Genomic DNA, 16,249 nt, shown 5'->3' on the forward strand with positions numbered 1-16,249 from the left:
CAATACTAACTGAAAATGGAAAACTCAAGCCCTAAGCATAAGGTCATAACTAGCAGGTTTCATGGAATCTTCCAGCATTGGAAGAAGCCAGTTAGTCTTGTCAAATGTGTGTCAGTTCTCTGGAAGACCTATTTGCCCTTCCTCTCTGCTTCTCCCCAAAGTCCTGCTTTTTTTTCCCTATATTTAATTCCAGTTTTGAAGTTACTGTATCCTTTCACGTCATCCATTTCAAGTCAGGCCAAGTTTATTGTCATCTGCACAAGTATGGTGAGGTACAGTACAATGAAAAACTTGCTTGCAGGAGTATCACGTCACGTAGATACAGACAACACACAGAATATAAATTATACATAAATTATACCATTGGATAAAAAAGACTGCAAAAGCAAGACCTTAGTGCAAAACAAAACAAAGACACAATCGATGACAAGTCCACGGTAGTGCAAAAAGTGGTCAATAGTGTTCCGTTGCTGAGGTAGGGTTAGGGTTGTGCAGGTAGGTTCAGGAACTTGATGGCTGTAGGAAAGTAAACGTTCCTGAACCTGGTGGTGTGGAACTTCAGGCTTCAGGACCTCCTGCCTGAAAGCAGTGAGAAGACTATTGAATGGTTCCCTTATATGATGAGATGGACTCTGACCTCACAATCTACCTTGTTGTGACCTTGCATCTTATTGTTTACCTGCACTGCACTTCCTCTGTAGTTGTGACACTTTACTCTGTACTGTTATTGTTTTACCAGTGCTACCTCAATGCACTCTGTACTAACTCAATGTAACTGCACTGTTTAATGAGTTGACCTGTATGATCAGTACGCAAAACAACTTTTTCTCTGTACCTCGGTACAAGTGACAATAACAAACCAATACCAATACCAAAAGAGGGCATGACCTGGATGGTGGGGATCCTTGACGATAGATGCCACTTTCTTGAGCCAGCACCTCCTGTAGATGCTGTCAGTGGTGAGGAGGGCCATGCCTATGATGGATTGGGCAGAGTCCACTACTCCCTCCAGCCTCTTGCATTCCTGTGCAATGGAATTGCTGTACCAGGCCATGATGAAACCAGTCAGGATACTTTCAATAGTGTATCTCTAGAATTTAGTGTTTCGTGACATTCCAAATCTCCTTAAAGCGTCTAAGAAAGTAGAGGCACTGGTGTGCCTTCTTCATGATTGCATCATTGTGCTGGGCGCAGGACAGGTCATCTGAGATGTCAACGGCCAGGAATTTGAAGCTGCTGACTCTCTCCACCTCTGAACCACCAGTGAGAACTGATAACAAAATCACATCTCATCTCTGGTTCTCTTGTAAATGACCTTGGATCTGTTTACTGACTCTTCTGACAGTGGAAACAATGTCTCATTAAAGCTGTCTATTCCATACAGAATCAGGTTTATTATCACTGACATATGACGTGAAACTTGTTGTTTTGTTGCAGCAGTACAGTGCAAAGATGTAAAAATCTATAAACTACAAAAATAAATAAATAGTGCAAAACAAAAGGAATAATGAGGTAGTGTTCATGGACCGTTCTGAAATCTGATGGCGGAGGGGAAGAAGCTGTCCCTGAATTGTTGAGTTTGGGTCTTCAGGCTCCTGTCACTATAATTTAAAACACCTCTGTTAAATCTCCTTCAAACATCTCTGCTCCAAGGAGAACAATCAAAGCTTCTCCAGCCTCTCCACTTAAGTGAAGCCTCAGAGCACTCATTGGATCCTGTCATTCTTCCTTGAGCATGCTGCCTGTAATGCTCAAATTCAGGCCAGACCGGTGACTTATAAGAGTTCCACATGAAATCATGGGAGTATTGTACCTTGATAGTGCGGCCACAGTTGCTGGGCTGGCAAACGTCAAGAGGCCTTCGTCTCTGGCACTTGAGACATAACGCGCTCCACCGCACCGTAAGGAATGGGTTCTTCCTCATGGCGGGGTCAGCAGTCGCCATGGACAGACCTTGCGGTTGCTTGGCAGCCATGTTAGCCATGGCAGAGGCCTGGGGGAGTGACTTCCACCTTCCAGTTATGATGGTTTCAGGACAGCCAAGCACCTGAGTGGCAGAGGTGGTGGGGCGAGGGTGGTTTGGGAGTGGGGCTGAGGGTGAGCAGGAGATTTGCCTAAAGTTGTATTGTGCTGAAGCGTTTGAATAAAATTCCTGAGGAAGCCTTTAGCCTTTTAAAAATAAGCGAGCTTGTGTTTCTGTGAAGGCAACAGACAGTGGATTTCCTCTGATTGCACCATCAAGTGATTATCATCACGTCGCCATTTTTCAGGGTGACAATGGCTCACACAAGGGGGCATAATTTTAAGGTGATTGGAGGAAGATATAAGGGGGTGTCAGGGGTAAGTTTTTTACACAGAGAGTGATGGGTGCGTGGAACGCACTGCCGGCAGAGGTTGTGGGGGCAGATACATTAGGGACATTTAAGAGACTCTTAGATAGACACATGAACGATAGAGAAATGGAGGGCTATGTGGGAGGGAAGGGTCGGATAGATCTTAGAGCAGGATAAAATGTTGGCACAACATTGTGGGCTGAAGGGTCTGTACTATGCTGTAGTGTTCTATGAACTGTTCTATGTTGCACAGTTCGGTTATACATCCATGATAAGAAAGCAAGAAAAAAGAATGGAAGTCTAATACTAGAGGGCATGCATTTAAGGTGGGAAGGGAAAAGTTCAAAGGAGAGGTGTGGGGTGAGTTTTTTACACAGAAAGTGGTGGGTGCCTGGAGAAGGCTGCCAGGGGTGGTGGTGGAGGCAGATATGATAGAGGTGTTTAAGAGACTCTTTGATAGGCACATGAATATGCAGAGAATGGAGGGATATGGACCTTGTGCAGGCAGAAGGGATTAGGTGCCATTAGTTTAAATAGTGCAGCACAACATCGTGGGCCCAAGGGCCTGTTCCTGTGCTGTACTGTTCTATGTCATTTCATTTCCCACTGTATTGGAGCCCCTTTTACTGGGTGGGTAATAAATGGCCTGTCCTTTGCTTTTGTAACACCAAGCAGCAACAAATGCATGCGGTCTTTGTTATCAAGATAAAGTGGTTGATAGCAGCCAGCCAGGCCACTGCTTCCTGCAGTCGAGGCCATACTGAAGCTGGCTGCCCCTATACCACACTCACGAGCTGGAGACACGATGCGACAGGTGAAGGGTGTACTTACATGCAGGTTAACAGTAGTATCTCGGCCACTGCTTTTGAACTTTTACAGCCTCAGTTATGATTGCAATTGCTGCTATTATTTCTTCAGTTAACATCTTAGGTTTTGGCTGACCTTGTGTTCACCTTTCGTCACAACAGCAGTGAAGTGTGGCGCCTTCACTCATAGGCTGGCATTGAACAATCCTGTATCTGAAAGCTGGAGGAATAAAACATAATGGGGCAACAGAACTGATGGCTGGCCAGGCTCTTCCATATGGCACACTGTGTCTGTGTAAGATGAAAGAATTTAAGATCTCTTTATTAGTCACAAGTACATCAAAACACACAGTGAAATACATCCTTTGCTTAGAGTATTCTGGGGGCAGCCTGCAAGTGTCGCCACGCTTCCGGCATCAACATAGCATGCCCACAGCTCCTAACCCGTACGTCTTTGGAATGTGGGAGGAAACCAGAGCACCCGGAGGAAACCCACGCAGTCATAGGGAGAACATGCAAACTCCTTAGAGACAGCGGCCAGAATTGAACCCGGGTCACTGGCGCTGTAATAGCGTTACGCTAACCGCTACACTTACCATTTGTACAACGCCTTTCACAATGTTAGGACCTCCCAAAGTGCTTTACCGGCAATCAAGTAGTTCATTAAAGTGCACTTCGCTATTGTAACGTCAGAAACACGGCAGCCAGTTGTGCACAGCAAGAGTGTACAGTCAGCAATGTGATGATGACTTGGGTCAATTGGTCTCCAAAAATAAAATACTGCAGATGCCTTAAACCTGAAAATAAAATGTTCAGCAGCTATAATGAGAGGCTGGAAAAACTTGGATTGTTTTCTCTGGAGCATCAGAGGCTGAGGGGAGACCTGATAGAAGTTTATAAGATTATGAGAGGCATAGACAGGGTAGGCAGTCAGAATCTTTTTCCCTGTGCAGAAATGCCAGATACTAGAGGACATAACTTTAAGGTGAGAGGTGGAAAATTTAAAGGAGATGTGCAGGGTAACTTTTTTACACAAAGAGTGGTAGGTGCCTGGAATGTTCTGCAGGGGGTGGTGGTGAAAGCAGACACAATAGTGGCGTTTAAGAGACATTTGGACAGGCACATGAACATGCAGGGAATGGAGGGATATAGACCATGTGCAGGCAGATAGATTTAGTTTAATTTGGCATCAAGGTTGGCACAGACGTCGTGGGTGCAAGGGCCTGTTTCCTGTGCGTCCAGTTCCATATTCTATGTTCTAAAATGCTGGCCATACCCACGTGACACCTGTGGAGGAAGAAGCAGAGTTTTGGGTCAATGTTTTGGGCAGCATAGCGATAGAGCTGGTAGATCGACTACCTCACAACTACAGTGACCCAGGTTCAATCCTGATCTTCAGTGCTGTGTGTGTGTGGAGATCACACAGTCTCCCTGTGACTGCATGGTTTCCTCCGCTGTCCCTAGAACATGCAGGTTGGTGGTTAATTTTGCCACTGTGCTTACCCACCACACCCCCCCCCCCCCCCCACCCAGCATGTAGGATCTAGGTGAGTGGTAGATCTAGGTGAGTGGTAGAATCTAGAGGGAGTTGATGGGAATGTGCAGAGAATGAAACAGGATTCGTGTGGTATTAGTTTAAATGGGTGGCTTGATGGTTTGCATGGACTCAGTGGGCTGACAGTCCTGCCTCTGTGCTGTACACTCTCTGACCTTTCATTAGAAGATAGTGTCTTTCCTTGAAGGCGTTGGCTAAGGGATAAGTATTGAGTTCGTCCATCAGGTGAGAACATTTCGAGTCGTGCCTTGGGATCTTTCAGATCCAACCCTCACAGCAGATAGTGCGACCATGTGGATAGAGATGCAACCATGAAGAAGGCGCACCAGTGGCTCTACTTTCTTCGAAGTTTAAGGAGATTCAGCACTGAAGACTCTGACAAACTTCTAACGTACAGTGGAGAGCATTCTGACTGGTTGCATCACTGCCTGGTATGGAAACTCCAATCTACAGGTATGCAAGAAACTATAGAGAGTTGTGGACACAGCCAGTTTCGTCACAAGTACAGCCCTCCCCACTGTTGAGGACGTCCATGAGAGACGATGTTTCAGGAAGGCGTAATCCATCGTCAAGGACCCACACCATCTGGGACATGCCCTCCTCTTGATGCTGTCATCAGGCAGGAGGTACAGGAGTCTGAAGCCCCACACCTCAGGGTTCAACACAACAGCTTCTTCCCCACTGCCATCAGGTTCTTGAACTGACTGAAAAGCCCTAATTCTACCTTGGGACTATATTCTTTTCTCTCTCAAACTTGCATTTGTGTCAGAGTGGCGCAGCGGAAGCGTGCTGGGCCCATAACGCAGAGGTCCGATGGATCGAAACCATCTTCTGCTATTCTTCAGCTGAACATTTTGGAGGCAGGGACTGTAGTGTGGCGGTTAGCATAACGCTTTATACAGCGCCAGTGACCCTGGTTCAATTCCGGCCACTGTCTGTAAGGAGTTTGTACAGTTCTCCCCGTGTCTGCGTGGGTTTCCTCCAGGTGCTCCGGTTTCCTCCCACATTCCAAAAGACGTACGGGTTAGGAGTTGTGGGAATGCTATGTTGGCTCCGGAAGCGTGGCGACCCTTACAGGCTGCCCCCAGAACACTCTAAGCAATAGGTGTATTTCACTGGTGTGTTTCGAGTGTACATGTGACTAATAAAGATATCTTACTTTGTCATTTATTTTGCGCATGTGTAAGTTTATGTTTATGTTAACTTATGTTTATCCTTGTACCTGTACTGTGCTGCTGACCCTAAAAGCTAATTGTTCATGGCACTTACAACCCTGCCTATGTATGCCCATGATAACAATAAACTTGAACTTGACTATACTTCAGAAAATAAGCACTTAGAACATCCAGCATCTCATCTTCAACATAGTATTCTTGACAATGCAGCATTCTCTCACTATTGCACTTGAGGACCATTCAGGATTTATGCATGGGTCCTCTGGACTGGTACTTAACCCCATGACCTTCTTCCCCAGAGATCAGAGTGCCTCCTATGGGTGAGTTCTGAATGAAACTGTTTACTGCCCTGGCTTTAAGCTCCTCTCCAGGGTGTCCTGCCAGTCAAGAGTTAGCTAAGTTATGAACTGTGCATTGCCATTCACTACCTCAAAACATGTCAAAAGCATTAAAATGAGAAATGAAAGAAAAAACAGTAGCTTCAGCCTGGTTTCAAGTCACCCAGAGCTGAAAAGTTGCAAATATCCTTTGCCAGTGGCGATTACCTCTGCATAACCTTGGTGTGATTGTAAGTGAGTAAGAACAGGTTAAACATGGCTCCATCTCAGCAGAATAATGCTCTGTGCCTTAAGTAGTACTCCATTCAATTAATCAGTTATTCAAGGCATTTATTTAACTTTCTTACAGGTTTTGGAAAAAAAGCCCATTGTGCTATTTTATTTGAATCACCTTATTCAGATTTCTGGGGCAGTGGATAGTTCAAAATTTCTGTGCAATAAAATGACTGAATGAACAGACTCCGATGCTGTTGCTGTAATCTGACTAGCTGTGAGCAAAGCCATTGGGAATTCTGCGTAGTTTATTTAGGAAGAACAATACTGCTTTGTATTCATGAGATAGCCTGTATTTAGGAGAAAGCCTGACTCCATGTAAAGGTACTCAGTCCATGCTGACACCCACTTGTACCTGAATTGTGTACTGGTGAGGTCCCAGTGCATCCCAATTCAGGTTTCCCCTTATATTTCATCTGTTTTGCGTGGATTTTGAATCAACCATTGGGATGGAAACTTCCTGTGCTCCTTTGCATCACGGCTTTTAAGTTCAAGGTTCAAGTTATACTTTATTGTCATTCACCCATATGCTATAAAAACACATGGAGGATCGAAATGTCATTTCCCCCAGGACTCTCACAACAGAGGACATACATAGGACAGAGGACATACAATAAATGCAAACAAAAAAATTTTGCAAGTACAAATAGTGCAAAAAACGGTATATACAGAATACAGAATTAGTGCAGGGTTAGTGGCAAAACCGAGTTGGGACGAAGAAAATACGGAACATCAAGTGTGTTTGCACTATATGTATAAACATGTTCAGACAGCAGCCAATGTTCTTATACAACCGTTGTGCAAACCAGGCTTTGATGGGGCATTTGTCTGAAATTGGCCTTTTAGCAGTTCAATCCAGTGGTTCACAGGGCTTTTAAGTTACAATTAACTCCCACTTAGCACAAATTTGCAATTTCTCTTGACAAACCGAAGGACATTTGGGTGCCAGAGTGCAAATGTTCCTGTGGTGCTGTTGGAGATGTTGAGAAATGGGTGAAGCCATGTTGAGGAAGCAGAGAGGTTTCCAGGGAAACTGGTGCACAATGAGCTTGCACACTGACCTTCCATCTATGGACTGAAGGGTATTTGATTTTTCAAGGACGGTCACTATACCTGGGGACTCGCTCCTAAGCTCAGTGGTGCAGCTCTGAGTAAGAATGTCATGAGTTCAAACCCCAATATCTGAGGATATAATCTTGGATGACACAACTGAGGAAGGAACTTGCATTTGCAAATGATGTGGAATTGAAACTCAAGTTGGACAGAGAAAGCCCCAGGCTGCTGGAAATCTGAGATAAAAACGGAAAATGCTGGAAACACTCAGGAAGTCAGACATCTATGGAAAGAGAAACAGTTAATATTTCATGTAAAAGAAACCTGAAACATTAGCTCTGTTTCTCTTTCCACTGACACTACCTGACCTGCTGAGTGTTTCCAGCACCTCCTGTTTTATTTCTTCTGCAGTGCTCTTGTTAATTTTGATCCTTCAGTTAATGATGTCCACAATCTCTGCTACTTCAAGCATTCACTTGTTTAACAATGCCTTGCCCCTTTCCCAAATTGCAACAGCAACAACATTTCGAACACAACAAAAATGCTGGAAACACTCAGGAGTTCAGGCAGCACCTGTGGAAGGAAAACAAGGTTAATGCTTCAGGTATGAGATCTTTCACCAGAATTGCTCTTATGAAGTGTCCTGGCCCCCAAACACGAACTGTTTCCCCTTCCACAGATCAATACACACAAGGTGCTGGAAGAACCATAGAGAACCATAGAACCATACAGCACAAAACAGGCCCTTCGGTCCACCATGTTGTGCCGTCCATCAACCACCCTCACACTACCTAACCCTTCGTCCTGCTATCCCCCCATCCCACACTCCTCCATATGCCTATCCAACAAGCTCTTGAACCTGTCCAATGTATACTGCCTCCACCACCACCCCAGGCAGTGCATTCCATGCACCAACCACTCTCTGGGTGAAAAACCTCCCCCTGACATCTCCCCTGAACCTCCCACCCGTAACCTTAAAGTCATGCCCTCTCGTCTTGAGCATTGGTGCCCTGGGAAGGACGTGCTGACTGTCTACTCTATCTATTCCTCTCAATAGTTTGTAATACCTCTATCATGTCTCCTCTCATCCTCCTCCTTTCCAGTGAATAAAGCCGTAGCACCTTAAGCCTCTCCTCATATTCAGTACTCTCTAATCCAGGAAGCATCCTGGTAAATCTCTGCACCCTCTCCAACGCCTCCACATCCTTCCTATAATGAGGCGACCAGAACGGAACACAGGACTCTAAGTGTGGCCTAACTAGAGTTTTGTAAAGCTGCATCATCACCTCGCGGCTCTTAAACTCAGCAGGTCAGGCAGGATCCATGGAGGGAAATAACAGTCGACCTTTTGGGCCAAGACCCTTCATCAGGACTGGAAAGGAAGAGGGCAAAAGCCAGAATAAGAAGGTGGGGGGAGGGGGAGGAGCACACGCAGGCAGGGGATAGGTGAAATCAGGTGATAGGTGAGTTCAGGTGATAGGTGAGTCCCAGTGAGAGGGGGAAGGTAGGCAGGTCTGGGGGAAGGGGAGGAAGATGTAATAAGCTGAGAGGTGATAGGTAGAAGAGGCCAAGGGCTGAAGAAGAAGGAATCCGGTAGGAGAGGGCAGTGGACCATGGAATAGAGGATGGAGGAGAGGAGGTGGGCAGGTCATCAAGGAGGGGGGAGGGAGCCACAGGAGGAGTTGGGGGGGGGGGAGAAAAAGAAGGGGTGGGGTTACCGGAAGTTAGAGAAATTGATGTTGATCCACCAGGTTGGAGACTCCCAAGGCGGAATATGAGGTGTTGTTCCTCCAATTTCTTGTGTCCCTCTTCCACAGATGCTGCCTGACCCACTGAGTATGGCCAATATTTTCTGGTTTTGTTTCAGATTTCCAGCATCCGCAGGTTTTTTGATGCAGGCAACCCCTGCGTTACTGGCAGTGGGTTGCGTTCCTCAAAAACGGTCCATTTCGCAATTTTCCATAATGCGAAGCTGTATAGTCTGCGCATGCATCAAGAAATGCGAGTTCGGGGGTAAAATAAGTAAATTTTGTTTCTTTATTTACATTTTTTCCACATGACTTTTGTAAGAGCGAATTTGTATCCCAAATTTTTGGTAATGATTTATGAATTCTGTAAGGGCAAATTTCCATTACCCAAACTGCTGTAACGTGGGGGTCGCCTGTACTCTTTGAAATTTCCAACACTCCTCATTGGCTGTCTGTCGCTCTGAGGTAGTCTAAGATGCTGGTTTGTCTTTCGCTTTACTCCTGTCACATTTCCCTCCTTACCCAGCTATCTGCACCTGGATACAGGTTGCTGAGTAATCTCTCCTTGTTCGTGCTGTCAATGTCACTTCATGACGTATGGCCAAGGCCTTGCTGTCATTTTGGGAGTCAGCCATTTTCATGGGTAATCCTGGTGAATTAAGTACGCACAAGGAATAGAGATGAATAAAGGTAGGGAGACCCCCATTTGAGTACCAACCCCCCCCCCCCCCCCCCCAAGATCCCAGGCCTAAATCTATTTAATGAACAGATTTAAGGTCCCAACACTGCAGGCTCGCTCTCCCACACCCATGGAACCAGAAAGCAAAATGTCAGCTTGCAAATGAAATGCAAGAACTTAACCAGCCAATGTTAATGTTGACTTTACTCTATTTTAGATGATACAAGAAGTTAGATATTAATGTTTCAGTCTGATCATTTGTTTCTCCTTCCGCCCACCAGCTGACGGTCAGTTATATCGATGTCATGGCAACAAGCCAGGAGCGACGGAGACAGACAGAGAAGCAGTACTGCTTTACATGTGACTGCCAACACTGTGAGACCGGACACAAGGTTTGTTATGTCTGGATTACTCAGGGAGCTTGCTCATGTCAAGATTCCCGTCAAGAAAGTACTTTTCTTGCACTTCACCCAGCACTTCATTTAATTCCATTTGCAGGACTCATCAACTGTTCCATTTCTATGATGTCATGTTACATTCCAATCACTAAGTACTGGTTAAAAAGGCGACCTTTCGTGGCTTTGGCGTTTAATTCCTTTTGACAGTGCAAAGCTGGAGCAGGTTATATAAATTGTTGGACATGAGGGAAATTACTATTGGCATTGCTATTGGTTTATTATTGTCACATGTACCAAGATACAGTGAAAAGCTTTTGTTTTACATGCTATCCAGACAGATCATTCCATACATAATTACATCAAGGTAGTAAGAAGAAAACAGAATGCAGGATATAGTGTTCCAGTTACAGAGAAAATGCAGTACACGTGGACAAATAAAGTGCAGGACCATGACAAGGTAGATTGGGAGGTCATGAATTCAAGAGTTCATCCTTTAGCATATGAGAGGTCCATTTAAGAGTCTGATAATGGTGGGGTAGAAGCTGTCCTTGAGCCTGGTGGCACATGCTCTCAAGTTTATGTATCTTCTGCCTGATGAGAGCGGGCAGAAGAGAGAATGACCGGGGTGGGAGGGGTCCTTGATTATGTTTTCTGCTTTCCCCAGGCAGCGGGAAGTGTAGATGGAGTCAATAGAGGGGAGGATGGTTTGTGTGAGGGACTGGGCTGTGTTGACAAATCTCTGCAGGTTCTTGTAATCTTGAGCAGAGCAACAGCCATGTCAAGCCCTGTTGCATCCACATAGGATACTTTCTATGCTGCATATATAAAAATTGTTAAGGGTCAATGAGGACATGCCGAATTTCCTTAGCCTTCTAAGTAAGTAGAGGTGCTGGTGTGCTTTCTTGGCCATAGTGTCCATATGGCTGGACCAGGACAAGTTGTCAGTGATATATACACCTCGGAACTTGAAGCTCTCAACCATCTCCCCCTCAGCACCATTGATGCAGACATGGAGGAGCAGGCGCATGTCCACTCCTGCTCCACTTCTTCTGGTTTCATGGTGAGAAAGGGGACTGGAGGGAGGGGGAGGGTGAACTACAACCATGACAAATATTAATATACCTTCCAATTCGCCACACAGGGGTCTCACCAAACAAAATGTAACCAAGTCATATGGGGAAATATTGGGCAGGTGATAAAATCCTTGGGTCAAAAAGGGTAGGACCTTAAGACCATAAGACATAGGAGCAAAATTAGGCCAATCAGCCCACTGAGTCTGCTCCACTAGTCATTCATGGCTGATTTATTAACCCCTCTCAACCCCATTCTCCTGCCTTCTCCAGCCTTATTAATCAAGAACCTATCAACCTCCGCTTTAAGTATACCCAGTGACTTGGCCTCCACAGCCCTCTTTAGCAATGACTTAAGGAGTATCTTCAAGGAAGAAAGAAATTCAAGAGAAGGAGAGGTTTTGGGAGAGAACTTCAGAGCTTAGGCTCCAGCCTGCCAGGAACGGTGGAATGATTAAGGTCAATGTCAAAGTAAGAGGCCAGATTTGGAGGAGCACAGAGATTTTAGAGAATTGTAGGTCTGGGGGATAGTACAAAGAGGGAAGGGAACAGAATGATTTGAAAGCAAGGATGAAAATTTTAAAACAGAAGGGAAAATGGATGAAGAGCTAAAATAAATTATTGAGCACAAAGGGGATTTATCAGTGGAACACGGTGAGGATTTGGATACAGCAGCAGAGTATTGAGAGTTATGTGGATTAGGACATTGGGTATTGCATTTAAGTTCAGCTCAAAGATGGGCATGTTGCCTATTCCTGCTCTTGCTTTTATTGTTATATTTTCATGTTATATATCGTGGTGCATTCCTGCCTCTGTGTCAGATAGTTGAGCACTCAAGACCCATTGCAGAGACCTGGGCACAGAAATCTCGTCTGACCCTCCAGTAGTGCAGAGGAAGGTGACCCAGTTTGAACCAGGGTCCTCTCTTCGCTCAGTTGGATGTAGAAGATCTCACAGATGTTATTCTGAAGAAGAGCCGGGCATTTCTTCTGGTGCTCTTCCCAAAATACATCCACTAAAACATATCCCTCCACATGCCCAAAACATAGCCCTCCACACACCCAAATCATAGCCCTCCACATGCCCAAAATATAGCCTTCTACCAAAATATATCCCTCCACCATTCCCAAAATGTATTTCCCCACCATGACCAACGCATATCCTGTTACCATGCCCAACTCATATCCCTCCACCATGCCCAACTCATATCCCTCCACCATGCCCAACTCATATCCTTCCACCATGCCCAACCTATATCTGTCCACCATGCCCAACCCATAGCCCTCCACCATGCCCAACCCATATCCCTCCACCATGCCCAACCCATATCCCTCTACCATGCCCAACCCATATCCCTCCACCATGCCCAACTCATATCCTTCCACCATGCCCAACCTATATCTGTCCACCATGCCCAACCCATATCCCTCCACCATGCCCAACCCATATCTCTCTACCATGCCCAACACACATCCCTCTTCCATGCCCAATGCATATCCTCTTACCATGCCCATTATCATATTGCTCCTTGCGGGAGCTTGCTGTGCAAAAATTTTCTCTTTCATTACAACAGTATATTTTCAAATTACCTCATTTGTGGAAGAGGCAGTATAAATTCATCTCTCAGTTTTTTATACAAAATGTACGGGGAATTGTAATCTGCTGGGTTCAGTCTGGGCTCAGGGCTGCAACAAATTCAATTGGCAATCCCCCTCAGAGAGCACATCACCCTGAAGTGGGTGACGGCACTGAAATAAGAGGTGTCCCCTGAATGTAGTGACTGAGCGTGTTTCAGGAAGTTGCTTTCAAACGCGCTGTATGAAAGAAATAGCAATCATCTGTTATCAGGCGAGTGTGGAAGCCATGCCTGTGATCTCCTGTCACTACCTTGACATCTTGGCAGGAAACACTTGTTCAATCAGAGACTCAAGTGGATACCATTAAGGATGGGTTCCTTCTTTTTGGGCTCTGACCAGTGATTTATTTGTTCAGACAATGGATACCTGCAAATAAATCAGGCAAACCACACTATGTGAATAGCTTCTCAAGTCCATTAGATTTCGTGTGAGTGATATGTTATTCCATAAGAACTAGGAACAGGAGTAGGACATCTGGACTTTTCAGATGCTTAGCTGTTCATCAAGATCATAGCTGATCTTCTACCTCTGCTCTGTTTATCCCCATATTTCTTGATTCATTTAAAATCCTTTGGTTATTCCTTTAATTCCTCAGGTGGCCCTGCTATAGGAAGGATGTCATTAAACTGGAGAGAGTGCAAAAAAAGATTTATGAGAATGTTATCGGGACTGGAGGGCTTTAAGGAGAGGCTGGGTTTTTTTTCCCCTGGGCTGAAGGGTGACTTTATCGAGGTTTATAAAATGATGAGAGGCATGGATAAGGTGAATAGCCAAAGTCTGTTCTCCAGGGTAGGAGAGTCCAAAGCTGCAGGGCATAGTGAGAGGGGAAAGATGTAAAAGGGACCTCAGGGGCAACCTTTTCACACAGAGGGTGGTCCGTATATGGAACGAGCTGCCAGAGGAAGTGGTAGAGGTGGGTACAATCACAACATCTAAAAGGCATTTGGACAGGTACACAGATAGGAAAGGTTTAGAGGGATATGGGCCAAATGCAGGCAAATGGGACTAGCTCAGGTCAGGCAACTTGGCTGGCATGGACCAGTTGCCCAAAGGGTCTGTTTCCATTCTGTATAACTATCTCTATGACTCCGATATCCAGAAATCTGCTAATCTTTGTTTTGAATGAACTCAATGACTGATTGGCTACAGCCCTCATGGATGGTTAACTCCTAGGACTTACCACCCTTTGAGCAAAGAAATCTCTCCATCCTAAGTGGGCTCCCCCTTATCCCAGGACTGTGATGCTGGGTTCTGGACTCCTTGGCCATCAGTATTTTTCCCGTTCTGACCAAGGGTTGCTGATCTGAAACATTAACTCTGCTTCTTCCTCCATAAATGCTGCCTGATGCTGGGTGTTTCCAGCACTTTCTTTTTGGATTTAGAGCATCTGAATTTTTAACATTTTCGGTCAGAATATAATAACCTGTCCAGTGAGGGCACTGTAAGTTATCTGTCCCGTGGGGGTCAGTGTGTGTTATTTGTCCCGTGGGGATCAGTGTGTCCTCTCTGTCCAGTGAGGGTCAGTGTGTTATCTCTATAGTGGGGGTCAGTGTGTGTTATCTGTCCAGTGAGAGTCAGTGTGTACTCTCTGTCCAGTGAGATTCAGTGTGTGTTATCTGTCTAGTGAGGGTCAGTGTGTACTCTCTGTCCAGTGAGGGTCAGTGTATACTGTCTGTCCTGTGGGGGTCAGTGTGTGTTATCTGTCCAGTGAGGATCAATGTGTGTTATCTGTCTAGTGAGGGTCAGTGTGTACTCTTTGTCCAGTGAGGGTCAGTGTATACTGTCTGTCCTGTGGGGGTCAGTGTGTGTTATCTGTCCAGTGAGGATCAGTGTGTGTTATCTGTCTAGTGAGGGTCAGTGTGTACTCTCTGTCCAGTGAGGGTCAGTGTATACTGTCTGTCCTGTGGGGGTCAGTGTGTGTTATCTGTCCAGTGATGATCAGTGTGTGTTATCTGTCTAGTGGGGGTCAGTGTGTCCTCTCTGTCCAGTGAGGGTCATTGTGTGTTATCTGTCTAGTGAGGGTCAGTGTGTCCTCTCTGTCCAGTGAGAGTCAGTGTGTGTATAGTGGGGGTCAGTGTGTGTTATCGGTCCCTTGGGGGTCAGTGTGTGTTATCTGTCCAGTGAGCGTCAGTGTGTGTTATCTGTCCCTTGGGGATCAGTGTGTATTCTCTGTCCAGTAAGTGTCAGTGTGTGTTATCTGTCGAGTGAGAGTCAGTGTGTACAACGTGAGAGATTGAGTATGCAGGACCCCTATTCTTGGAGTTAACCACAATGAGAAATGGCCTCATTGAAATACATTCTCATGGGGCTTGACAGGGTAGATATGGGGGGGATGTTTCCCTTGCTGATGAGTCTATAACTAGAGGTCACAGTCTGAAAATAAGGGATAGCCAATTTGCACTGAAATGAAGGGAAATTTCTTCACTTAGAGAGGTGCACTTTTGGAATTCTCTACCCTAGGAAAGCTATGGAAGTTTAATATTTGATCAAATTCAAAAACGGAATCAATAGATTTCTGGACATTAGAGGAATCAAAAGATTTAGCAACAGGGCAGGAAAATGGTATTTGAGGTAAAAGATTGGCCATGATTTTCTTGAATAGTGGAGTAAGCAAGAAGGCCAAATGGTCCAAACTTTCTCTCACATCCTATGTTCTTAAATATGCATCAGAGGTATTCTATGGTGAGTGACTCACCTCCTGACTGTTGAAAGCCTTTCTGCCATTTATAAGGCACGTTGAGAGTGTGATGGAATGCTGTCCAACATTAATCGAAAAGGTTGATGCCATTTAAAACAAAATGGCATTTGCTTAGCACCCCTTGCAACACCCTAAAAGTTCAATCCCTTCACCACCTTCTCACTGTGGCTGCATGATGTGAAGTCTACAAAATGCATCTCCCATACCCACAATCACTACCATCAAAGTGGACAAGGGCAGCAGACGCATTGGAGCACCACCACCTGCGGGTTCCCCTCCAAGTCACACACTCTCCTGACTTGCAAATGTATTGCTGCTCCTTCACTGCCATTTGGAGCACCCTATATACTAACACTATGGGAATACCTTCACTACACTGAGTGTTCAACAACATTGCTCATCCTCTCAAGCCACTTTGAGATGGTTAATGAATGCCTGTGACACCTACATCCCAAAAAAACCTGTATGAATAATTATAAGTAACCA

The 16,249-nt window shown here is 45.3% G+C and overlaps 1 protein-coding gene across 2 annotated transcripts in view; it reads left to right on the forward strand.

Annotated features, from left to right (window-relative positions):
• Window positions 1-16,249, forward strand: part of smyd3 (SET and MYND domain containing 3) — a 750,592-nt gene that overhangs the window by 627,309 nt on the left and 107,034 nt on the right. For both annotated transcript variants that reach the window (XM_052013009.1, XM_052013010.1), the window contains one exon: window positions 10,242-10,352. In XM_052013009.1, the coding sequence (XP_051868969.1) occupies window positions 10,242-10,352 (111 nt within the window). The remainder of the gene's footprint in view (window positions 1-10,241; window positions 10,353-16,249) is intronic.

This window comes from Pristis pectinata, chromosome 3, assembly GCF_009764475.1.
Source record: "Pristis pectinata isolate sPriPec2 chromosome 3, sPriPec2.1.pri, whole genome shotgun sequence".
Lineage (NCBI taxonomy): Eukaryota > Metazoa > Chordata > Chondrichthyes > Rhinopristiformes > Pristidae > Pristis > Pristis pectinata.